Source organism: Vanacampus margaritifer, chromosome 20 (genome assembly GCF_051991255.1).
Source record: "Vanacampus margaritifer isolate UIUO_Vmar chromosome 20, RoL_Vmar_1.0, whole genome shotgun sequence".
Taxonomy (NCBI): domain Eukaryota; kingdom Metazoa; phylum Chordata; class Actinopteri; order Syngnathiformes; family Syngnathidae; genus Vanacampus; species Vanacampus margaritifer.
In genome coordinates, this window is record NC_135451.1 from 14,561,089 (window position 1) to 14,586,067 (window position 24,979).

General features: G+C 40.5%; 2 protein-coding genes across 9 annotated transcripts in view; one reads left to right on the forward strand and one right to left on the reverse strand.

Annotated features, from left to right (window-relative positions):
• The window catches only part of kcnb2b (potassium voltage-gated channel subfamily B member 2b), a 103,903-nt gene that overhangs the window by 2,692 nt on the left and 76,232 nt on the right, over positions 1-24,979 (forward strand). For 4 of the 6 annotated variants that reach the window (XM_077554046.1, XM_077554045.1, XM_077554051.1 and 1 more), the window contains exons 3-5: positions 5,264-5,409; positions 9,605-9,743; positions 19,973-20,180. The gene's annotated coding sequence lies outside the window, so the exon portion shown is untranslated. Of the gene's footprint in view, positions 1-5,263; positions 5,410-9,604; positions 9,744-19,972; positions 20,181-23,469; positions 23,530-24,979 lie in introns of those variants that run through there. The other 2 variants (XM_077554049.1, XM_077554048.1) reach the window with 2 other exon arrangements.
• trpa1b (transient receptor potential cation channel, subfamily A, member 1b) lies at positions 995-24,006 on the reverse strand. Of its 3 annotated transcripts, XM_077554042.1 has the most exons (29): positions 23,779-24,006; positions 21,761-21,891; positions 21,488-21,624; positions 19,998-20,160; positions 19,737-19,912; positions 18,571-18,678; positions 18,316-18,424; positions 17,658-17,803; positions 16,070-16,206; positions 14,053-14,101; positions 13,413-13,512; positions 13,236-13,336; positions 12,536-12,711; positions 10,056-10,220; positions 9,802-9,916; positions 9,555-9,721; positions 7,766-7,856; positions 7,639-7,698; positions 7,469-7,558; positions 5,650-5,720; positions 5,326-5,482; positions 4,981-5,070; positions 4,654-4,823; positions 4,461-4,590; positions 2,923-3,105; positions 2,782-2,850; positions 2,150-2,251; positions 1,950-2,068; positions 995-1,643 (listed from the first exon to the last, which is right to left on the reverse strand). In XM_077554042.1, the coding sequence occupies exons 3-29, from the start codon at positions 21,581-21,583 to the stop codon at positions 1,439-1,441; spliced, it is 3,345 nt and encodes a 1,114-aa protein (XP_077410168.1). In that variant the 5' UTR covers positions 21,584-21,624; positions 21,761-21,891; positions 23,779-24,006; the 3' UTR covers positions 995-1,438. The 3 variants fall into 3 exon arrangements, with proteins under 3 accessions (XP_077410168.1, XP_077410169.1, XP_077410170.1); XM_077554043.1 differs by lacking the exon at positions 23,779-24,006 and having other exon boundaries at positions 21,761-22,019; XM_077554044.1 differs by lacking the exons at positions 21,488-21,624; positions 21,761-21,891; positions 23,779-24,006 and having other exon boundaries at positions 19,987-20,057.

Genomic DNA, 24,979 nt, shown 5'->3' on the forward strand with positions numbered 1-24,979 from the left:
ATTCTCTAATGTATTTAAAAGAACCACATAGCTTTGCCTTAGGTAAGCCTGCTTAGCTTAATGCGAGTAAACAATGCAAAACATCATCGCCATGCTAACAGTTAGCATTGATAGTAGCAGTTTTGGAAGCAGTTTTGTGGTTTTCAAACACATACGGTGGCGCGGCATAATGTCTCTTCTTTGTCTGTCAGTATGACTGCATCATACTGCCCTCCGGTGGCCAAGATTGGCATAGCAGAAAGAGCAGCACAAGGAATTGGATTGCAGAATGAGTTAAATTATTTGCATTGTGTTTAAAGTATATTATTACGCTATCTTTTTTATAAATTGCAATATTATAGATTGCTAATTTTCCTTTTTAGAAAAATACAAGCAAAAAAATTGTTTTCCCGGGGAACTGGAACAGATTAATGGCTTTTCCATTAATTTCAATGAGCAAAGGTCATTTGTATCTCAAGGCACCACTGTACAACCTCCATAAGTATTTTTTTTAACTCACCTTTTTCAGTGTCTCCCCCACAAAAAAATGTGTTGTTTTTCAGTGATCGAAATGTCTTGAAGACCTTATCAAAATAGTCTAATCCTGTGGGAGTTTTCACAGAGGGATCGTGTTTCCGCACACGGAGCAGCTGTTTGCCGTTCCCATGACATCTGGCACGTTGGCATGACCAGGGCTAACATCCAGTTTTGCATTCTTTACTCTGTGTTCTACTTGCTTTTTGAGGAATTATTGTTGAGAAAGCCAAGGTTGGGTTCGGGCTGGCAAACAAAATGTGCCATAACTGCTCTCAACCTGCAAGTTGAGCCTGAGGGAAAACTGGTTGGTGGATCAATCCAATTTTATATTTTAATATTGATATGGATCGATACCAGCGTAAACCAACTGGCGCTACTGCAGTTTTAATTTTATTTAATTTTTTTACATTTTGAAATCACATGTTTTTGATAATTCTAAATAATAATAATAATAATAATAAACTTCTCTCTGGGGTAGAATAGATATATAATCTGCATTAAATGAAAAAAAAATTACATATTTTTTAGATGTTTCTATTGTAGTTTGTATTTATATTTTGGCCAAATTATTTCCTTGTTTTAACTGATTAATAATAATAATCAACCACTTTAATCAGAGAAAAATATCCACATTGTTATCGGCGATACTGGCATTATTTACTCAATACTGGAATGCTACCCCCCCCCCCCAAAAAAAAAAAATTAATAAAATTGTGTTTTCTAATCGTTACAAAGCGCATGCACTGATTTAGAGCTGTTTATTGCAACTCCCAGCTGAAGTCCAAGCATGCAAATAAGAGAATTACATGCTAGTAAAGTGCACAAAATGCTAACTATGCTATGCTAAGACACCGTAATGTTAAAGGCAACAGATTGATTTTCAGTTCCTACTTAGTGTTGTAGTTTTCTAAATATGTCCGCCTCATTTGGGCTTGGACTCGATGGCCTTCATAAGCGGCACCCAGCGGGACACGCTGCGCTTGGGCGGGCGCACCCGCTTCCACGCGGTGCCCTGAACGTTGACGGGACCGTCGTACTCGTCCGCCTCGGAGGTGATATCCATCTTCTGGATGATGAGCTTGAGGAGGTTGTGCTGCTTCTCCAGAATGCCGGACATCTCCTTCAGCCTGGAGAGAACATTTAGCGCTTTAATTCTCTTATTCGACCAGTAAAGTCACGGTGGGATTAACACATGTCGACTTAGTCAATCAAATTTTAAAATCCCAAAACGTCGCTTTTTTTTTTTTTTTTTTTTTTACAGTTATCATGCTACCTAAATGTTATTAATAATGTATTTTCAGCAAAATGCTTTAGACGTACTGGAGTGGTGTCATGACCACACTTTCCACTAATAGCCACTAATTCATCAAAAAGGGCTCACTTTTCCATGCATTCATGGTTTAAAAACACACACAAAAAGTAATTTTGTTGACCTGCACTTTTGTTTTTTGAGCTCGGCCTCCAGCGTGCAGCATCCTTGCGACGCCACCTGCGTTCGCTTCCACTCGTCTTCGGCCGGATCGCTGCCTCCGAATAAGTACATTATGTAGTGCTACGGTTGAGAAATGCAAATGGGAGGAATAAATCACACAAATGCATCTGATCATACTTATATTTATGAGTGTGTTTTTACCTTGGAGCACTTGCGGTTCGGGTAGACGATGACGGAGGGTTTATCTGCTCGTTTGATGAACCAGTAGGGCAGCTTGTCTTCCAGAGCGGTGTGGAGCTCAATCTGGTTTGGCGTAAAATGTTTTGTTTTCAGCCACAGGTAAACCAGATCATTTTTATGCTCTAGGAATAGTTCTTATGCTGATAGAAATCTTGTTTGTGACCTTAAACGCTTCCCCATTTGTAAGAAACATAAAATGTGACACATCTTCTATGGCCTCTGTTTCTAGCATGACGTGTTTGGTAGATTATGTCTCAGGTGTAACAATGCTTCTCGCCAATATTGATTACGCCGTTGGACGGGCTGTTTATTGCCCTTTTGAATGGTACCTCATTTGTAAGGAACTTGTATTCATGGGATGATCAGCACATTGGCAAAGGTAGAATGTGACTAATCTTTTATGGAATCTTGTTATTAAACAGGCGTTTGTTTTGTAGGTTTTCTTTTCAATTTCTTACCCCGTTGGAAAGCCTGTTTAGGACTCTTTTATATGATCCAAGAAATGTAAGGAACATGCATTTGTGGGAAGAGCAGCACAATGGCATAGGTAAAATGGGCCTCATGTTTCCTTCCAAACAATTTCAAAAACAAACCTGCATGGCGACTCTTTTCATGGCAGCATTTCTTTGCACTTCTGCGATGTCTCCGACCGCTAAACCAATCTACAAGACGGAAAAGGGATGCGTTATCCGCGTGTTTCCTTCTTGCACTAAAGCACCCGGGGACGAGCTTACCAACAAATTCACGAGGATGATGGGCATCGTGAGAACAAATGTGACAAAAGTCGAGTACGTCATTACGCTGAACGGAAGCTCGTCCCTCAGATACGCGTCCAGGAAGTTGCTCTGGTAATTGAGTTCGCCTACCGTCATGACAAACGTTTGCATCATAGACAGCGGCACGCTCTCGAACTCTCGCTGAAAGATAGGAAGAGAAAGTCAAAACAATACATGGCGTGATTACTAGTCGGGTATTTGCGACACTCGGGTAGCAGTTGCCATCCTGCCTACACACACGGCAATAAAAGAAGGTACACTCTAAAACCGGTTGGGTTAAAAATAACCCAAACATGGAATAAAAGGGACAGACCGCCTCTTGGGACGATTTGACCCAAGATTTGGAGTGCTTTTTGCACAAAACAACCCCCCATAATGGGGCTGTTTTGTATACAGTGTTCCCTCGTTAGGTTCCAAAAAATACCCGCAATAAATGAGATCCGTGAAGTAGTTAAGCTTTATGATTTACATTTATTATAACTATTTTAAGGCTCTAAAACCCCTCACCACACAGTTGGTACACTTTTCTCATTGAGGCATTTACTTTTCCCTCACAGTTCTCTCTTGTTTAAACATTCTCAATGTTCAAAACGTCATAAATTTTCATAAAATAGGTACATTACTGTAAAAAAAAAAAAAAAAAAGCATGCAAAATTACACAAAAAAATCCGCGAGACTGCGAAAAGTGAGCAAGGGAACACAGTAAAGGCAAAAAACACACAAAAAACATTTTCATTTTGTACAAAACAACTAAAAAAATAATTGCAATAACCCAATTGTAAATATAAAAAAAAGTGACAAACCACAATATTTATTTATTTATTGATTGATTGTTTAATGTAATTGAGAAGCAAAAAAAAAGAAAAAAAAGTAGTAGTCGGTCCCTGATGGGTCAAGAATAACTCAGTATTAGTCAAAAATTTGACTGACCCTCAATTTGGGTCAATTGGACCCAACTTTCTGGGTCCAAAAAATGCAACAAAGCAACCCATTTTGTGTGTGTGTGTGTGTGTGTGTGTGTGTGTGTGTGTGTGTGTGTGTGTGTGTGTGTGTGTGTTTGTGTGTGTGTGTGTGTGTGTGTGTGAGAAAATTGGGTCAAATTGACCCATGGAACGGGTCAGTCCAATTTTTTTAAACCAAAATTTGGTTATTTTTGTCATAAGTTTTAAGGGTGTATTAATTTGGGTCAAAACGCGCTAAAAAAACAAAATGAAGATTTTTTTGAGGGCGTCAAAAATAACCCAAGTATGGGTCAAATCAATCAAATATGGGTCAAATTACCCCAACTTTATTTTTATTTTTTTACACAAAACAACCCCAAAAATAAAATTCTCTCATTAAGTTGGATTTTCCATTAGACTGGCACCCAACAGAGCAGAACACAACAGAAGTTAAGTCCCCTTTTTAATCCACAATTGGGTTATTTTTTACCCTAACTGTTTATAATGTGCATTTAGCAACTACACGTCGGGCTCAAGTGTGACGATTGATAGTACCTGGTCAAGCAGCAGAGCGTAGAAGGCCAAGGCGAAAGCCAGCAAGAGAAAGAAGAACAGCAGCATGGTTCGAGTGAGCGTCCTGCAGATCTCGCCGAACATCACCACGTAGATGCCGATGCCCTCGAACCTGCAGGGGCGAACGGCCGGAGTCAACCGTCGGGCGGCCGATTTTTACCTACGATTTCCGTACCTCTGGAGATACATGAGGAACCCGATCCAGGAGTGGAGGACGGCTATGGCGCCCGCTTGCCAGTACCACAAGCCCGACGTGTTGAGTATTAGCGGGATGATGAAGAGAAGCGAGCAGATGGCCGAAGACCAGTCGATTTGGTTGGCGTTATCCGTCAAGTAGCTCCAACGCTGATACGCAACACAAGTTAAATAATGGTAATGACACTTGTTAAATGGGGAAGTCAAGTCAAAAATGTTCTTTATAATATGTTCTGTGCACCCCCAACGCAGTATGACCAAACAAAACAAAAAACAGGGTAACTTTTTTTTTTTTTTTTTTTTTTACCTGTTGTTTTATCTGCATCACTTCCTTAAATATGGAGCAGGTGTTCATCACTAGGACCATCACCATACAGATGGACAGGAACAGACTTTGCTGCTCAACGCAAAGAAAAACAAACAAAGTATCCGTATGACCTTGCCGAGTTATACAATATTGCAAATGAAAAGTAGCGCTCGGGTAACAGTCACCGTCGAAATCAACTGAATCAGGACAGAATCTGCTCATAAATGGGTTTGACCCCTATTTGAGTGTAATTTCACATTTCTTTTCTTTGTTTCCCACAAAGGCGAGTTACACCACGTCACGTAACATACGGCGCTCGGGAAGCAGCCAGCCACTTGATTGTACCTCTGTGAAGGACACGGACGCCATGGTGATGTTTTGCTTGCCCGTCTCATCGATGTTCATGGTGGGCCTCAAGGTCACAATGAGGTGAGTCAGCGGCAGCAGGCCCAGTAGGTACATGAACATGTTGACGATATGCGCCATGCTCCCGTACGCCACCCTGCGGGATTGACGCAAAGATTGGTCGCATGAAAACGAAAAAAAAAAACCGCACAAACATAAGGATGATAAAAAAACTCACCACCTGCGGGATTGACGCAAAGATTGGTCGCATGAAAACGAAAAAAAAAAAAACGCACAAACAAAAGGATGATAAAAAAAACTCACCACTTCATAGACAGGTACTTTTTGCAGACGGGGTGGTTAAGAAGCCCGAGGCGGTTGTACTTCACCATTGCCTGCACAAAATAAGAACATCCTTGCGTTTCGGTGATACCCGATATTATGTAATTAAAAACTTTCTTTTCGGTACTCGAGCAGCCACGCTTTCCCACCAATTTTCAAGCTTTAAGTGAAAACAGCAAACACGTTGATGTTAAAGGATACACAGTCTGGTTGATGTACAGTAGCTGAGGTCAAAAATCAAAACCATACATTCTATTCGGCACTCTAGCTGCCACTACTTCTTTGAACCAATATTTTTTTTTTTTATACAAAAAGTGATGGCAGTCTCACATCGAGAATTTACTGATGCTTTTGATAGCTGTAGGCAAAAAATTTAAGTATCGTAGTTATATGTTTCTATTCGCCACTTGAGCAGCCACCAATCATTTTAAAGCTTCAAGTGAAAAAACAACAATCACGTTGTTGTTAAAGGATACACAGTCTTGTGTTTGATGTACAATAGTTGAGGTCAAAAATCTAAACCATACATTTCTATTCGGCGCTCTAGCAGCCACAGCTTTCAACCAATATAAATGTATATACTTTTTTTTTTTCTTTTTTTTTTTTTTACAAAAAGTGATGACAGTCTCACATCGAGGCAGTGGAAGCAAAAATCACAGTGATTTGAAAGGATACAGCAGCTTAGGTGTTTGGAGTATATTAGGTGAGGTCAAAAATCCAAACTATACAGATCTATTCAGCGCTCGAGCAGCCTCTGCTTTCGGGCAATTAAAAAAAAAAAAGTATATCAGTTTCATATCGAGGCAAAGCAATGCGTCTGGTAGTTGTGGTCAAAAATCTCTAAGGTCTATTGTAGATATGTTTTTCTATTCGGCACTCAAGCAGCCACTTTTTTGCATCAATCTTGAAAAAAACAAATAGATGCAGGGATGTGATTTTTCCGCTAATTCGCGGAATTCCGCTTTTTTTATCTCCCCCCCAAAAAAAAAAAAAAAAAATATTTTTATTTATTATTATTTTTTTTTTAGTAGTTCATTGTGTATGCACATGACTCCGACAGATAACATCTTCTGCTATAACAAAGACATTTGTGGTATGCTCTAATATGAGTTACTTTTCATTTGGTCATGATACAATTATTTGTTCATGAAATTTGAACCCCTCAACATTATTTATGTGTTAACTTAGTAATCACATTAGTTAGATATGATGATATTCTCAGTGATAGTTTTTAAAAGCAAAGGCAGTCCAATGTTTTCGAATGTGACTGATTTTGAGTTGACTAAAACTGCCATTTTATATGGGATAGTTCAATATACATTGAAAATTTATGCTGTTGTTTTGTCTATTTCTTTGTCATGTGAGTGCATTGAAAGTACTTAAAAACACGGAAAAACCCATGAGCTCCGGGGGGTTTCGCCCCCCTTGTCCCCCCACCAGGGCACTGCCCTGGACCTAGCTGGGTGCCAGCAGCCCCCAGACCCCCGGCTAAATTTTCAGATAATTTCACTTTGGTCAAATCACATCCCTGCAGATGGCAATTTTATATAATAGCAACAACCTGGTTAGTTTTAATGGTACGCAGCCTGAAATGTATGAAGTAGCTGAGCTCGGTGATTAAAATTACAGGTCCGTGTCTATTCACTGCTCGAGCAGCAACTGTTTGGAGTTTGGATCAACATTTTTAAACCATAAGGAGTGACAGACTCACGTCAAGGCAAGCTGATTAAGTAAAAAAAAAAAAAAAAAAATCTGATTATATAAATGTTCTATTGGTAGCCACAGTTTTCTCTTTACTTACATTAACCGCAGCTAGCGGCTGTATCCGATTCAATTTATCCTTCTTCTGCATCTCGAGCGGCGCTTGCAGCCACTTGAAGTCGTATTTAATCTGTGGAAATTGGACATAAGGTTTGTTCGTGTCTTCAGTTGGCGGGACACCTTCAGATAGGATTAACATTGATGAATTACGTGGTAGTCAGACGAGTTGGGATCGTCCTCGGACTCCTTCACGCAGCGGTCCAAAAGGTGCTACATAGCAGGAATGCATGTTAAATTTGTCAAATGTAGACGTGTAGAATGTAAAATGATGACAAACCTTGTAGGTCTCGGGCAAGTATTCAATCATGTCCATGATGGGGCATCGCTGGGATCCACCGATTTTAAAGTTAATCAACGCTTCCCCGCACCTGCCGGGACAAGCAAATACATGGCGTAACTACAACAAGACTTTTCTTTTCGGCACTCGAGTTGCTGCTGTTTACCACCATTATTTTTCAAACAATCAGGGATGGGTAGTTTTATGTCAAAGTAAGACCTGTTGATTTGAAGATATGGAGTCCCAAGTTGTTTGAGGTAGCTGAGGTTGACAAATTAATCCACACATTAGATTTCTTGTCGGCACTCAAGCACTCGCCAATTTCAAACAGATCTTTTTCAATAATAAGGGAAATTGTTGAAGTAAAAAAGATCTGGAAAAACGGGCTTCTTTTTGGCACTCCAGCAGCAATGTTTTTCAATCAATAAGAAATGACAGTCTTTTATTCAAGTAAGAACCGTATTGATCTTAAAGGATACAATTTGAGATGTTTTTGCGAGCCGAGTTTAAAAATCCAATCTAGAGATTTTCTTTTTCGGCACTCAAGTAGCCACTCTTTTGTCTTTTTTTATTGTTTATTTCAAGGGTTACGCAGGCCGAGATGTTTAAAGCGGCAGAAGTCAAAGTTCAAAACTGTAGGTACTTGCTTCTTTTCAGCGCTCGAGCATCCACTGTTTTCCAGCAAAGTGATGACAATTTCCCATCAAAGCTGATTAGAAAGGATCCACGGCCTAATATATTAGACATATTTGAGGTTTTATGCAAAACTATAGTAGGTAAATGTTTCCATTCAGCACTCGAGTAGTAGCTGTGCTCCACCAGTTGAGCAGCCAGCGTTGAGGACGAAAATCGTTACACAGGTGACAGTTTTACATCAAAGTAAGATGATGTTATACTTTATACTGTAAGTGGCGCAAGTTAAAAAAAAAAAAAGAGTCAGAAGTATAGGTACATGTTTCTATTCGGCCCCGCAGTTTTTTCTTACTTAACATTGAGCGCGGTTCGTGGCTGTATCAGTTCGACTTTGCTCTGCATTTTAAGCGGCGCTTATCTGTTTCTATTCAGCGCTCATGCAGCCACTTTTTTCCCCACGATAATTCCCGAACAATAAGGTATGACAGGCTCATGTCAAGATGTTTTAAGTAAATGAGGTTTAAAAAAAATTAGGCACGTTTTCTATTCGGCACTCGAGTACCAGCAGTTTTCTCTTACCTAACATTGAGCGTAGTTAGTGGATGCATCAGTTCGACTTTGTTCTTGATTTGAAACGGCGCTTATCTGTTTCTATTCGGCACTCGAGCAGCCACTTTTTTCCAGCCATAATTCTTAACTCTTTGACTGCCAAAAACGTTAAATAACGTTTAGTAAAATCCTATGGAGGAGTGCCAAAGACGTTAAAAGACGTTTTTTTCAAAACAGAGGTGAAACTAACCATTTTCTATTGTTAATTACTCAAAAACCGAATAAGGTAGAAACAAACTTTTTTTTCTGATGAAAGATGACAGTCCAATCTTTCATTTGGTAGTATGTGTGTTTCCATAGTCCAAACACATAATTTTCTGTGGACCTTGAAAGATCAGTCAAAATGCTTAAAATCGGCTGGCACCCACGGCATCCCTTTTCTGAAAACGTCTGGCAGTCAAAGAGTTAATTAGGTATGACAGGCTCATGTCAAGATGTTTTGAGTAAATGAGGTAAAAAAAAAAAAAAATTGGTACGTTTTCTATTCGGCACTCGAGCAGCCGCTGTTTTCCGCACATCTTTTGCCAAACCAAGAAATTGTACATACCTCTCACTGTCAATGACAGCATTGACCACATCCTGCTTGCCGTTCTGCAGCGCTTTGTGGAAGAACGACGTGTCGTTCTTGTTCAACAAGAACTCCGCCCCCCGGTTCACCATGACCATGACCGCCGCCACGTGGCCCTTCTTCGCCGCGATGTGGAGGGCGGTGTTCTGTAGTGACACGTGATGGCAGGTAATCCTTTTAATATTTTCAACTTTTCAAATGGGGGCGGGGGGGGAATAATTCGTACCCCGTCTTCATCTATTTTATCCAGCAGTTTCATATTGGCGGATAATATAATGTCCATAGTTTGTGTGTATCCCTCTGAGGCTGCGTGGTGCAAACAGGTCCAGCCCTTGTAATCACTACAGACAAACAAACACATTAATCAGAACAGACACAGGGTGGTCACAAAAAAATACCCTGGAACCCCCCCAAAACATTACATAACTGTCAGGTTTGTGAACCACTGCACTACCAACAGCCCAAGGGCGTGATATTTACCTGTGAAAAAGAGCCCCTTTACGCAACAAGAGCCTCACCACCTCCGTGTGGCCCCCCCCGGATGCCAAGTGAAGCGGCGTCAGGCCACGCTCGTCACCTTCGTTGAGCAAGCGGGAGTCCGTGATGGTCTCGAGCAGTCGGTGGCACGTGTTGATACGGCCGTACCTGCAGGAGGAAACCAAAGCAATCACAACACTAGAGGGCATGGTAGTCACACAAGTCATATGAGGGTCCTCAGAGGACCCCTAGATGCTCACAAACCTTTTTGGTCTACAGGGAACCCTTACAGGCAGGTTTTTAATACTTAGGCCTTTTTCATCATAGTTTGTTTTTATTTTGATTTGACTTCCATTCAGTTAGTTTAAATGGGGGTAGATGTTACGGACTTCCAGCTCTCACACATCAGCGTCGTTTACGGCCACTGATGGCTACGTTCCAACACTAGCACCCTCACCCCTGCCCCCCCCCCCCAACCGCGCATTCCCGCCCATCGCCAAAATTATAGTTAGGTAAGCATTTTAATTTTATTTTGTTAACATAACAAAATAACCTACAAGAACAACCCAAAGTAGCAGTCTTTTTTTTTATACATAGTTTTTGTTTTGTTTTGACCCAGCCGTTTTAAGGGTGTACGGCATAATTTATTGGGAATCATTTTGCGAACCCCCCCCCCCCACCCCCCCCCCCCCACACACACACACACACTCTGGGTTATTCATTTAACCCAAAATGTTGGGTCAAATGAATAACCCACAAAACAAGTTGATTTTTCATTTTATACATATTCATTCATTTTGTTAGACTGTATACACAATTTTTTTTTTTTTAATGAATAGTTCAACTATATGGGTCAAAATCCCCCCCACCCCTAAATTGTTTTTTCTTTTTTCTTTTTTTTTGGGGGTTACTCAATTGACCATACTTTTTGGGTTCAATGAATAATCCAAAATTTGGGTACAATTTCTCAGTCGGTCCCCCCACCCCCCCTTTTTTTAATATAAAAATTGGGTTATTTCTTTACCCAACTGTTTTTAGAGTGCAAGCTACAGTTTGCAGATCCTCAGTAGTTTGAGAACCCTGTTTTAATGAATGCAGTGGGACATCAATGCTATATGACATCATAGCCCTTCAGCTACCCTGTCGCACTACTGGAATGAGTACATGACCACTCATTTCACACCTACTAAAAAAACTAAAAAAAATCACATACGCTTCAGTAATTGAATTCTATTCTAGGCCTTTGGGTCAGTGTGTAATAGAGATGTCATGGCCAATTAATCGTCAAAAAAGCTTTTTGTGCAAAAAAACCTGCATGCTGAGGTAACGCCGAAACGCACTGATATACTTTCGTCCCCATATCACGTTTGTCCAATTAGGAAGATGAGACAGTTGGCTTCAGTCTCGGGTCTCTGAAGGGTCATATTTTAGCCGTAATGCTCCTGCAGAGTCATTTTTCTTTTTTTAATTTCAAACCGCATATCGAGTAAAACAGCAGTATTCACTACACATCGTTTAGAGTGAGCTGTGACGATGAATATTTCTTGTTTTTCTTCTGCTGAATGCTGTGGCAGCAAAGTGGAGCCCCTGGTGTATAATAGTGCCTCCGTCCTAACCCATACTGATTGACTATTCACAATTGTCATCATGAGGGAGACTAAGGGCAATAAAAACAGGGCCACGCTTTTATTTTTATTTTTTTATAAAGATGTGTATCAGGCTTATGGCCCATGTCAAAAGGAGACTAGAATGAGAAGAGACTATGGTGTATTAAAGTGCAGAGTGAACTTTATTGTTATAGTGCTTGCATGCAAAGCCCAGGAGGGCAAGTTTATTTGCGAGGAGACTTAGGGCAACATCTGCCATATGGTGTTAGCTAATTGGAGAGCAAATTAAGAGAACTGAGAAAATGGGCCGCTCCAGCAAAGAGGAGACTGTGGAGTATAAGAATGCGGCCTCAAATATAAGACCCTGACCGTTTTGCCTCCAAATTCCCTTTGTCTCGTCTCCAGACTTAGAGCAGCATGGAAATGGGCTGATGCAGAAAATAGGAGATTGCGGAGACCTCATTATTCGTTCCCTTAGTCTCCTAACAATACAACCAAAAATGAGCTGCAGCAGCAAAAAGGACACAACTGAGTAAAGTAAAATAGAAAATAGTGGAGAGGTGACATCCTGTTATTGAGCTTGTGTGCAAGTTTCAGGAGCAGTTTATAAATGAGGAGACTAAGGGCCCCTGCAGCAAAGCGGAGACTGTGGAGTAAAAATAATACCGCATCCAAAACTAAGACCCTCAAATAAATCTTACGTTTTCTATTTTCTGTAATACGTATGGTATTGGCTTGTCACTGCTCTTAGTCTTAAGAGGAGACCAATAGCAGCACAAAAACAGGCCTCTGCAGCCAAGAGGAGACTGTGGAGCATAACGCTAAGGTAACAGCTGCGCTTTATCCCAGGCCCTCAGGGCTAGCAAAGCTACTCACTGAGCGGCAAAGTGCAGGGCAGACTTCTTGTCCTTGGACTTGCACGCCAGGCCCAGCTGGCCCGAGAGGCCCAGCATGTTGCGCACCGAGTCGTGGATGCCCAGCCGGCACGCGTAGTGCAGCGGCGTGCAGCCCTCGTTGTCCTCGCAGCTCAGCAACGCCTTCACGCTGCTGCCCTAAAAAAAAACAGAAAAAAACATCTCGTCTGCTAAAGCGCTCAAGCGGCTAATTGCTAGCGCTTACGTAACAAGCATCCTATATGAAGTTAAAGGCAGATTATGTAAGTATGGTCAACAGGAAGACTGCACATAACTTGGACTGGACATCTTTAGTGTGGGAATTGAGTTTTAAGTAAGCCACACACCCAAAAATGGACAGACCAATCAGAGCGCAGCTTTTTTTTTTTATGTCCATCCATCCATCCGTTTTCTTGTTGTTGTTTTTTTAAATAGATAATTATGGTCAAACAATAATGACTTTTATGAAATTGCACTTTGACCACACCCCCAGAAATGGAAAGGCCAATCAGGGCATAGTTTGTTTATTTAACATTAATATGTACTATTTGCTCTACAGTATTGTCAAATTAAAAAAATATCCAGACACATTGAAAGGACAATAAAAAGAACTATTTAGTTTATTTTGAGTAATTCTAGTAGCAAATACAGAGCTTGCCATCTTCACAAGGACAGACATTTACCTGCAGCACATCTTCCGGTAGATTCTTCAGCCCCTTGGGTTGCGAGATGGCCAGGTGAAGGAAGTTGCAGCCAAACTTGTCAGTTAGGTTGACGTTGACCCCTAAAATTAAAAAAAAATATATATATATGGTGAGAAACATGAATTTTGTTCAAAAGGTATACGTTTGGTCTTCCACCTTTGGACAGTAGTAATGCCACGCTCCTCCATGCGCCACAACTTGTTGCCAGCAGCAAGGGGGGGTTGCCCTTACAGTCCACCAAGTTGACATCTGCACCCTGGGGGGAGACGTATAGCAAGTCACGTCACCAACTCAGACTCAGGACACAAGATACTGTCGGTTCCAAAATGTGAAAGACCTCAAAACAAAGTTCAAAATGCACATTTCGTTTCAATCATGTTCGTAATCAATTGCCACCAGTGCATGTGGGGCGTGAGGGGGTGTGCCAACTCTTTATGGCCTCATGACTAATACCATGCATAAAATACATCAATCAAATTGCATTATGGCAATAAACCTTTCCCCGTGTCGCCACATCATTTTTAATTAAGATAAACGGTGCAGGCACGTCTATTTCCTGCCATGGTGTTTGTTTAAATAATCAACACGCGGTCAACTTGGACCCGTTTTTTTTGTCTGGCCACAGCAGATGGTGACAGATGGTCAACAAGTAATTGCAAGCACCCTTTACAAGCTAATTAGTGCGCTTGTATATTTGTTGAAAGGTCACCATACAATACTATATCCTATATTATATTATATTGAGGAATTCACATTTTTAGGAATTGCGCTGTATATATTGGGTGCAGACGTTTACCAAAGATATGAGGTACTCGGCCAAGTCGATGTGGTCAAATATGGTCGCCCTGAAAAGACGCAGAGGAGAAACGGGTGTTATTGTAAGACAGGCACAATATATTAGTGTGAGTTTCTTTGTTAAACCATTCATACCTCCTTCATCCATTCATGTACATCCATCCATCCATTCATTCGTCCACCTGTCCGCCCTTGATCCGTCAACCCAACCATACTTCTATCCCTTCACCCATCCATCCATCCTTGTGGTCCAACCAACTTCTATCCCTTTATGCATGCATTCATTCATTCATTCATTAATTCATTCATTCTTCCATACATCCCTTGATCCATCCATTCATCATCTATCCATCTATCTTGTGCCAATCCATCCATCCATCCATCAATCTTGTGCCAGTCCATCTACACATCCATCCATCCATCCCTTCATTCATTCATTCATCTTTCCTTCCATACATCCCTTGTTCCATCCATTCATCATCCATCCATCTATCTTGTGCCAGCCATCTACACATCCATCCATCCATCCCTTCATTCATTCATTCATCTTTCCTTCCATACATCCCTTCTTCCATCCATTCATCATCCATCCATTTATCTTGTGCCAGTCCATCTACACATCCATCCATCCATCCCTTCATTCATTCATTCATTCATCTTTCCTTCCATACATCCCTTGTTCCATCCATTCATCATCCATCCATTTATCTTGTGCCAGTCCATCCATCCATCCATCCATCAATCTTGTGCCAGTCCATCTACACATCCATCCCTTCATTCATTCATTCATCTTTCCTTCCATACATCCCTTGTTCCATCCAATCATCATCCATCCATTTATCTTGTGCCAGTCCATCTACACATCCATCCATCCATCCATCCCTTCATTCATTCATTCATCTTTCCTTCCATACATCCCTTGTTCCATCCAATCATCATCCATCCATTTATCTTGTGCCAGTCCATCTACACATCCATCCATCCATCCATCCCTTCATTCATTCATTCATCTTTCCTTCCATACATCCCTTGTTCCATCCATTCATCATCCATCCATTTATCTTGTGCCAGTCCATCTACACATCCATCCATCCCTTCATTCATTCATTCATTCATTCATTCATCTTTCCTTCCATACATCCCTTGTTCCATTCATTCATCATCCATCCATTTACTGTATCTTGTGCCAGTCCATCTACACATCCATCCATCCATCCATCCCTTCATTCATTCATTAATTCATTCATTTTTCCTTCCATACATCCCTTGTTCCATCCATTCATCATCCATCCATTTATCTTGTGCCAGTCCATCTACACATCCATCCATCCCTTCATTCATTCATTCATTCATCTTTCCTTCCATACATCCCTTGTTCCATCCATTCATCATCCATCCATTTACTGTATCTTGTGCCAGTCCATCTACACATCCATCCATCCATCCCTTCATTCATTCATTAATTCATGCATTTTTCCTTCCATACATCCCTTGTTCCATCCATTCATCATCCATCCATTTATCTTCTGCCAGTACATGTACACATTCATTCATTCATACCACCTTGATCATCCATTCATCCATCTTGTGCCAGTCTATCTATCATCCATCCATCAACAACTATTTGCCCTTCTATCCCTCATACATCCCTCTGTCCATCATCCATCCTTTCATTGATGGCTCCATCCATCCATACCAAATTCATTCCTTCATCCAGACCACCCCTATTGCATCTATCCATAGGCACAGTCATGTACAAGTGGTGCATTGAGGTTTTTCATTCCTGACAGAGCTAGAAAATTCAATTTACTTACTTTCGTTATTACAATTTTCTGCATTGAATTGAGTTGAGATGCCTTCTAAATTTTGCACATTTTTTGTCTTGCAAAAAAAAAAAACGACCACCCGACGCCTCGTTACACGAAACTCTCATAAGTTGTAGTCATGCTACGCTCATGCACTCTCCCTTGACCCATTCATCCATCCATGCACGCAGCCGCGGTGCGAAGAGGGCCCACTTGTGCAGCGGCGTCTGACAAGCTCCATCCTTGAGGTTAATGATGTCCTCCACTCGGCCATGAGAGCACAGCATCATTTTGACCACCTCGATGGCACCCTGGATACACGCCAAGTGCAGCGGCGTCGACTTGTCATGCTGCACGCCAAACAGACAAATGCGTCAATTAAACCGACGCATTCACCAGATGACGTTGTCTCCGCACGCTGACATATTGCGTTTGACAGAGCGGCGCAAACACAGGACTTTGTATACACACACACGTATGGTGCACTTAGCGACGCGTCGCCCAGACTTGCTGGCAGAACGCTGAGATGTGTAACACAAGCCTTTAATGAGATAACCAGGACTGGCAGGAGGAGGGCGCTGATTGCACCTCAGTGTAAGTGGAGGTCATTTGTTACAATTTAGCACGGCAGAGCGCTCTCTCTCGCTTTAGATACGAGCCCACTTGCAAAGAACACCGCCAGCAGATGGCCGCCATTATCATGCCGGGCTAGTTATAATTACTGAATTGTCTGATTCTGACCTTGAAGATTTCATGTTGTATGGCGATTTCGCCATCACGTTTCACCCACACGCCGTGACAAAAACTAAAATCTTTTGTAGTTTAGCATCGCCCGTGTATTTTGCTTGTGTGGTTCAAATTAGGTAGAAATGCAGTACAGGGATGTGATTTTTCCGCTAATTCGCGGAATTCCGCTTTTTTTTATCTCCCCCCCCCAAAAAAAACGTTTTTATTATTATTATTATTATTATTATTATTATTTTTTTTTTTAGTAGTTCATTGTGTATGCACATGACTCCGACAGATAACATCTTCTGCTATAACAAAGACATTTGTGGTATGCTCTAATATGAGTTACTTTTCATTTGGTCATGATACAATTATTTGTTCATGAAATTTGAACTCTTCAACATTATTTATGTGTTAACTTAGTAATCACATTAGTTAGATATGATGATATTCTCAGTGATAGTTTTTAAAAGCAAAGGCAGTCCAATGTTTTTGAATGTGACTGATTTTGAGTTGACTAAAACTGCCATTTTATATGGGATAGTTCAATATACATTGAAAATTTATGCTGTTGTTTTGTCTATTTCTTTGTCATGTGAGTGCATTGAAAGTACTTAAAAACACGGAAAACCCATGAGCTCCGGGAAGCCCCTCTTGTCCCCCCACCAGGGCACTGCCCTGGAGCTAGCTGGGTGCCAGCGGCCCCCAGACCCCCGGCTAAATTTTCAGATAATTTCACTTTGGTCAAATCACATCCCTGGCAGTACGATGAAATGCTCTTGAAAAAAAATATTTGAAGGACTTTGGGAAATAGGTATTTCGAACCAAAATAGCAACATATACACAAAATTTCATGTTCTTAAGAAAAACTGGCTATGAGGGCTCAATTTGATAATGGCCAAAATAAGCTTAAATCGTCCCCTTGAAATCAAAATGGCGGCCTTCCTGTGATGTTTTCGATTCGAGTATTAGAGACCTTTTTTTTTTTTAGTGGGCTATCAAATTTCATGTTGCAACATGAAACCGTCTGAATTTGTCGAACAATATCCTGGAAGTGCTATCAAACAAGTACCTGTTTCTGGTCAATTTGGGCTCCCTTGTCGATGCAAAATCGAATGGTCTCCACGTTACCGCCCCGCACAGCCAGATGCAGGGGAGAGCTATTGGATTTGTCCACATAGTTAATGTGGTTGTCAACCGTGTAGCCCAGCTCCTCTCCTGTTGGCGGATAATTCAATCACGTGTAATAGAGTTAGGCCACACTGACAAGAAAAAGACATGTATGTAAATGTAAATCAGTGTGTGTATATATATATATATATATATATATATATATATATATATATACTGAATATATATATATATATATATATATACTGAATATATATATACTGAATATATATATATATATATACTGAATATATATATACTGAATATATATATATATATATATATATATATACTGAATATATATATATATATATATATATATATATATATATATACTGAATATATATATATATATATATATATATATATATATATATATATATATATATACTGAATATATATATATATATATATATATATATACTGAATATAATTTACTCCATTTTTATTTCACTAAGAGTAAGTGTAATGATGATGTGTTTTTGTAATAATTTTTAATCATTTATTTCAATATATTATAAAATATACTAGAATATAATATACATTATGCATTGTCGTACCAGCCTCCAGGATGAATTCCAAGGCCTTTTTTGCACCCGCAAAGGCAGCCGCGTGCACCGCGAAGTGTCCCAGCTTGTTCTGCTGGCACAGGCGTGCGCCATGCATTATCTTTTCAAAAACACACATATACGAGAATTTTGTGATTTATATGTAAATATATATATATATATTTTTTTTTTTTGGTGACAAATGTCAAAATTTTGCAACCCCCCCACGCCTAAAGTTTTTTGGGGGGTAAATTATGTGATGCTTACCAACAAGTTGAGCATTTCGCAGTTATTGAGCGAGCAGGCCATCATGACGGGGGTGTTGCCGAGGTCTCCGGGCTGGTTGTAGTCCACCGTGTCGTAGGAGAGCAGCAGCTGCCAAGGACAAACATTCGACTTCATTTCACTAGTCAACAGTGACGCATGATTGACTGGCGACCCATCCAAGGTGTCGCTCGCCCCAATGCCATCCTTCGATTGACTCGCGCTGACGTGAGTTTACGGCGTGTAAACGCCAAGGCTGAGGCCAAACTTTTCATCAAGAGTGGGGAAAGCGACACTAAACTTTGAACTTTTATTACCTCCGCAGAGGAGGGTAAATTCATGACAATCGACATGCAATTTGTTGGACATGTTGATAACTGAAAAAAAAACAAAAAACTCTCAAGGACCCATGCCTGAAAATAAGCAGGAAGTCGTCTGCCATTTTGGTGTGAAGCAGCCATTTTGAAGGGAAATACCATTAAAAGGGGTCTCAAGGACCTATGCCTGACATTGAACAGGAAGTCAACCATTTTGTTTGGAAAGTAACATATTTTTTGGTGAATTACAAGAAAATGGGAAAATGACAAAAAATAAATAAATTAGGTCAGCCCTTGAAATCAGTTTGACCCGTCAACACAAAACTGGGTGGACATTTCTATCATAACAGGACCCATAAAAAAAGTCTCAAGGACCAGATGTGACAATTCCAGGTCCAAAAAGTAATAACCCTCTCACAGTTTGGCTTTAGCCCCAGGTGCTAGTTAGCTAGCTCCCTAGCTAACTCCCATAGTGCTCGTTTACCTGCTAGGGAGCTAGCTAGCAAGCAAGCTAGCTAGCATCAGGGGCTGCCAAACTGTGGCAGGGTTTTTACTCTCTGGACCTGGATTTGCCACCTCTGTCAAGGACCCATGCATGAAATTGAACAGGAAGTCGGCCATTTTGGTTGGAAAGTAATGGGGCCCGGAAAACTAAAACTAAAAAATCAGGTCCCAAAATTGACCCGTCAACACGAAACTGGGCGGCCATGTTTATCATAACTGGACGCATAAAAAAGTCTCAAGGACCCATACCTGAAATTGAACAGTCAGCCATTTTGGTTTGAAGCAGTTGTTTTTTGTGTGCAAAATCCTTGTACTTTGATAAAGTCCTACTTGGTAATTGGGACTCACCTCCACCAGCCCGTTGTGTCCCAGGCTGATGGCCAAGTGCAAGGGCGATAACAGCGCTGCGTTGAGGATGTTTGGGTTGGCCTGCAGTTCCATCAGAACCCTGCAGCTCTCTGCCTGGTTGTTGTCCACGGCCCAGTGGAGGGGCACATCGCCGCGCTCGTCACAGCTGTTCAAAGCTTGTAGGAAAAACGAGGACGTTTACAAATGAACTAGAGTGTGTACATCTCTCTGTACAGATCAGGTGATCAACCTTAGCCGTACCCTGCGGGCCCAGGACGTTGATGATGAATTGGATGAGGGCGATGTGGCCCCCCGCGGCAGCGTGATGAACGGGGCCGGCGCCATATTCATCTTTCTCACTTAGGACCTCAGGGCTCTTCCTCACCAGGCTCTCCAGCAGAGCCTGGTCACCCTTCTCGACCAACTAGACCACAGAGAAGAGAGGTAAATGTTTTAGTATTGATGCTCTGCCACCACGACATCTTACATGTGGCCACGACATCAAACACTTTGACGCAATCGAAACACTTGTATTCAGCTGAGTAGTGCTTTCTGCCTGTAAAATATGACTTTACTCCCTAATTAGAAAAATCTTGTAAGATTACACTTAGATATGTTTTTCATTTAAATTAGTGCTCGTTGCTCATAAAATTCTGCGTTTTCTTGAGTTTTATGTCTGTGTAATAGTGCCCACTGGTGCACTTGAAAAACAGCTGGGTCAAAAATAACACAATTTGGGTAACTTATTGGGTTATTTATTTGACCCAAAAAGTTGGGTTATTTACCGTTGTTTTGTGCACCCTTAAAACGGTTGGGTCAGAAATTGGACCGCCCCACTAACTTGGGTCAGTTTTACCCAACTTTGTTTTTTTTTTTTTTATCAAAACTGAAAACACCCCCAAACCCATTGTTTTGGTTGATTTGTACAAATAAATGGGCTAATGGGCTACAAAATAACCCAGAAAATTGGGTCACATTGACCCAAGTTAGTGAGTCGGTTCAATTTTTGATCCAAATTGGGTTGTTTTATACTCAGCCGTTTCAATAGGGTATAGAACTCTCTTTGTATAATGCAAACCTTTTTTGGGTTTGTTTTGTGGGTTAATTTGACCCAACTTTTGGGGTTAAATAAATAACCCAATTTAGGTCAAAAATGTAACCGACCCACTACTTGGTCAATATGACCTAGCTTTCTGGGTAGTAACCCAAAGTTGTTGGTTAAAATAACCCAATTCTGGTCAAAAATGTGACCGCTACTTGGGTCAATTTGACCCAACTTTAGATTACAACCCAGAAACGTGGGTCAAATTGACCAAAGTAGAAGGTACGGTCTATTAGTTGATAAAAATTGGGTTATTTTTGACCCAGCAGTTTTAAGGGGTGCGCTCACCAGAAGGAGCAGCACACTATCCATCAAATTGAGGCAAAAAAAAAAAAAAAAAGCGAAACATTTTTTGAAACTTTGTCTTCGCTGTATGGTTTATACAATACAATATGACCGAGTGCTATTTTTTATCATGAAAGCATAATGACTTTTAGGGGAAGCTGGGTCGAATTAATGGCATTTCCATTTGTATTATTGTGGAAAGAAGATTTGGGATACGACTGTTTTTAGTTACGAACATTAAATTCAATTCATGTCATTCATTCAATTCTATATCTGTTCCCACATGACAGGATAGGTTTCTCTAATGGGGGCTTAGTGGTAAATAATCCATCCCTTCAGTTATATCATTAAAAAAACACCTCACCTTAAATACATTTAGATGCGCCAGGGCTGTATCCTCATCTTCTATCACGTACGTGTAACAACTGGTCTGCCTGGCCACGTCCCTGCCGAAGTTCATCACTCACCCTTCCGTGTGCGTTTGTGTCACCATACACAAACCTCACCACACACACACAAACAGGAAACAAATCAGGATGTATATAGCAGCCGTATCTCCATTTGGGCTAGCAAAAGGGCATATAAGCCCTTAAGCCGATCCTTGAGGGGAAATTGGCCCCCGTGACATCATCCTTACCCCCGGAAGGACACTCAAATCCAGTTCTGGTTCCCGAGGTCGATGTGGAGAAAAGCAATTATGTTCCTCTCGGTAGGAGGGGGCCGGCCGGTGGTGCGCCTGGGAGCGAGGAGGTACGTCCTTGGGTGATCCTGGGAAGGCGAGATTGTGAAAGGCGCTTCATAGATGCAAAGGAAGACAGAGGAATCTCGGTTCTTAGGATGAATCTCTTCCACAAAGTCTGAGCGATACCTGCCAAAGTTTTTCTCATTGGAAATAATCGAAATCCAACAAATCTAAACAACCCCCCACCCTGCAAAATATAAAAAATATGGTCTATTGAGAATACAGTAATCAGGGATGTGATTTTTCCGCTAATTCGCGGAGTTCCGCTTTTTTTTTTATCTCCCCCCCCCCCCCAAAAAAAAAAAAAATATATATATATATATATTTTTTTTTTTTAGTAGTTCATTGTGTATGCACATGACTCCGACAGATAACATCTTCTGCTATAACAAAGACATTTGTGGTATGCTCTAATATGAGTTACTTTTCATTTGGTCATGATACAATTATTTGTTCATGAAATTTGAACTCTTCAACATTATTTATGTGTTAACTTAGTAATCACATTAGTTAGATATGATGATATTCTCAGTGATAGTTTTTAAAAGCAAAGGCAGTCCAATGTTTTTGAATGTGACTGATTTTGAGTTGACTAAAACTGCCATTTTATATGGGATAGTTCAATATACATTGAAAATTTATGCTGTTGTTTTGTCTATTTCTTTGTCATGTGAGTGCATTGAAAGTACTTAAAAACACGGAAAACCCATGGAAAACCCTGGACCTAGCTGGGTGCCCCCGGCTAAATTTTCAGATAATTTCACTTTGGTCAAATCACATCCCTGAGTAATGGTACACACATACTTTTTAGTGTGGCCTGAATTACTCCACTATTTTGCCCAAGTTATAATCTAACGATCGATCATGAATTTATAACGTCCTCCCTGTTTGTGTGTTCTAATTCTTTCATTGGCAGTTGAGTGTGTAACAAGATACAATAAAACATCTGCTAAAATGTTTCATGCCTGATCGCCATCAATATTTGAATAACTTTTCATCCTTTTATCGTCTTACCTTGGAGACCGTGGCACACAAAAGAGAAAAATGGGGATTCGTTTTCTCCAAATGAAATTGGACAATGGCGCGCTGGCTGGATTCTGGGAAACGCATGAGTCACGGCGGCTTTTCATTCTCGCCCATAATCGAATCGGCCTCACTTGTTATTGTTTGGACAAGTCTGGCCGTCATTATGAGGGAGCGTTCAGGCAGCATTGAATAAGTCATGACAACAATGATTGAGCAATGATTTGTGTTAACATTAATAAAAATAATAATAGCCAATTTAAAAATCAATTCAGTCTCACTATTTGGCAAACTTTATTTATATATTTATGTATTTATTATTTTTCCAGTTTAGTAAGGGTGGCAAATGTCGTGCACTCACTATTAAGACTTTTACTTTATATTATGTAACATTTAGAACAATAATTAATTGGGGGAAAAAAGTAAAATATGAGCTTACAAGTTGGCAAACATTTAAGTGTGCTCACTATTTGGCAAGCTTTTTTTTTTTTATACATGCCTTATAGCAGTTGATTAAGCCTTTGTGACATAACAAAGTACTGCAATCAAGAAGCAACCTTATAAACGTTTATAAATTTGGTATGATCCCTATTTGGCAAGTTTCACATTCCACATTCTGACTTTCTACTGAAGTTATCAAAGTACGGTATAGTAAATAACAGATTTATAAACCATTTTAAGTAGAGGCTCACTATTTGGCAAACTTCCCATCTGCTGGTTTAGAGATGCTAAAAACACTATTTAATATGCAAATCATGAGTCACTTTAATTCCAGGTGCACTATTTGGCAAGCATTTCTCATCATTGTTACGGCTAAATTTGTAATTATTAACAATTTAAGTAAAACTTTCTTCCTATGAATTAAAAAAAAAAAAGACATTCAGTCTTACTTGAAGTGTTTTGAAGTGGAAGACAATCTTCTCGATGTTTGCCTCATAAGTGCCGCCGCCTCCTCCTTCTTCTTCTTGCTTCCGAATCTGACAAGATGCCGTCCCCCGCGACCCTTTCATTATGTTGTTCTCAGCCCGAGTGCGGCCATGCCCACTTAGCTAATGAGAGGAAATAGGACCGGCCGTGGTACATTACGGCGACAAAACGTAATATGTGCAAATGGTGGTAAAAGGGAAGGACGTGGCAGGCCTGAAGAGGGGGTTGGGGGTGGGGGGGTGTTGTTACAGCCTGGCCATTATCGTCTGTTTACTGAGCCGGGCTTCATTGTTGTTATATTTGAAAAGCTGTATGTGACATTTCTACAATGCTGACCACCCGGCTGCACACAGCGGTGTATACGATCCATCAAACCATACGGACGGAGGGAAGTAATTTGTGTTTCTTTACCTCTCTTAATGTAACCTTTAAGACCCACCCCCATTCTCCTGTGGGGGATGTTACAAACAAATACAGTGGTCCCTTGAAATACTTTTCATTCAGACGTCTCAACGCCTATCTCAGCTCATCAGTACAGCAATAATATTAGTGGTTCCATGCAGAGGATAAAGAATATATGACTGAGTGCTGTTATATTGTCTGTCGCCATACTGTATGTTATTGCGCTGTTTGTGTTCAACCCGTTGCTTAAAGGGCTACACCCTATGCTAGTTAGCGTTAGAGTTAAGCTAACCTTTTAAATTCTTCATACTCTGTTTAACTCTTTGACTGCCAGACGTTTTCAGAAAAGGGATGCCGTGGGTGCCAGCCGATTTAAGCATTTTGACTGATCTTTCAAGGTCCACAGAAAATTATGTGTTTGGACTATGGAAACACACATACTAGCAAATGAAAGATTGGACTCTCATCTTTCATCAGAAAAAAAAGTTTGTTTCTACCTTATTCCGTTTTTGAGTAATCAACAATAGAAAATGGTTAGTTTCACCTCTGTTTTGAAACAAACGTCTTTTAACGTCTTTGGCACTCCTCCTTAGGATTTTACTAAACGTTATTTAACGTTTTTGGCAGTCAAAGAGTTAACAATGTTATTTTTTTTATAAAGTACACTACTTTTGAGTGCTTTTCTTATGAAATAAGCACGTTAGAAATTTTTTTTTGATAGTTTTTGTGGGACGGATTAATGAATGGTGGACAGGTGCACGC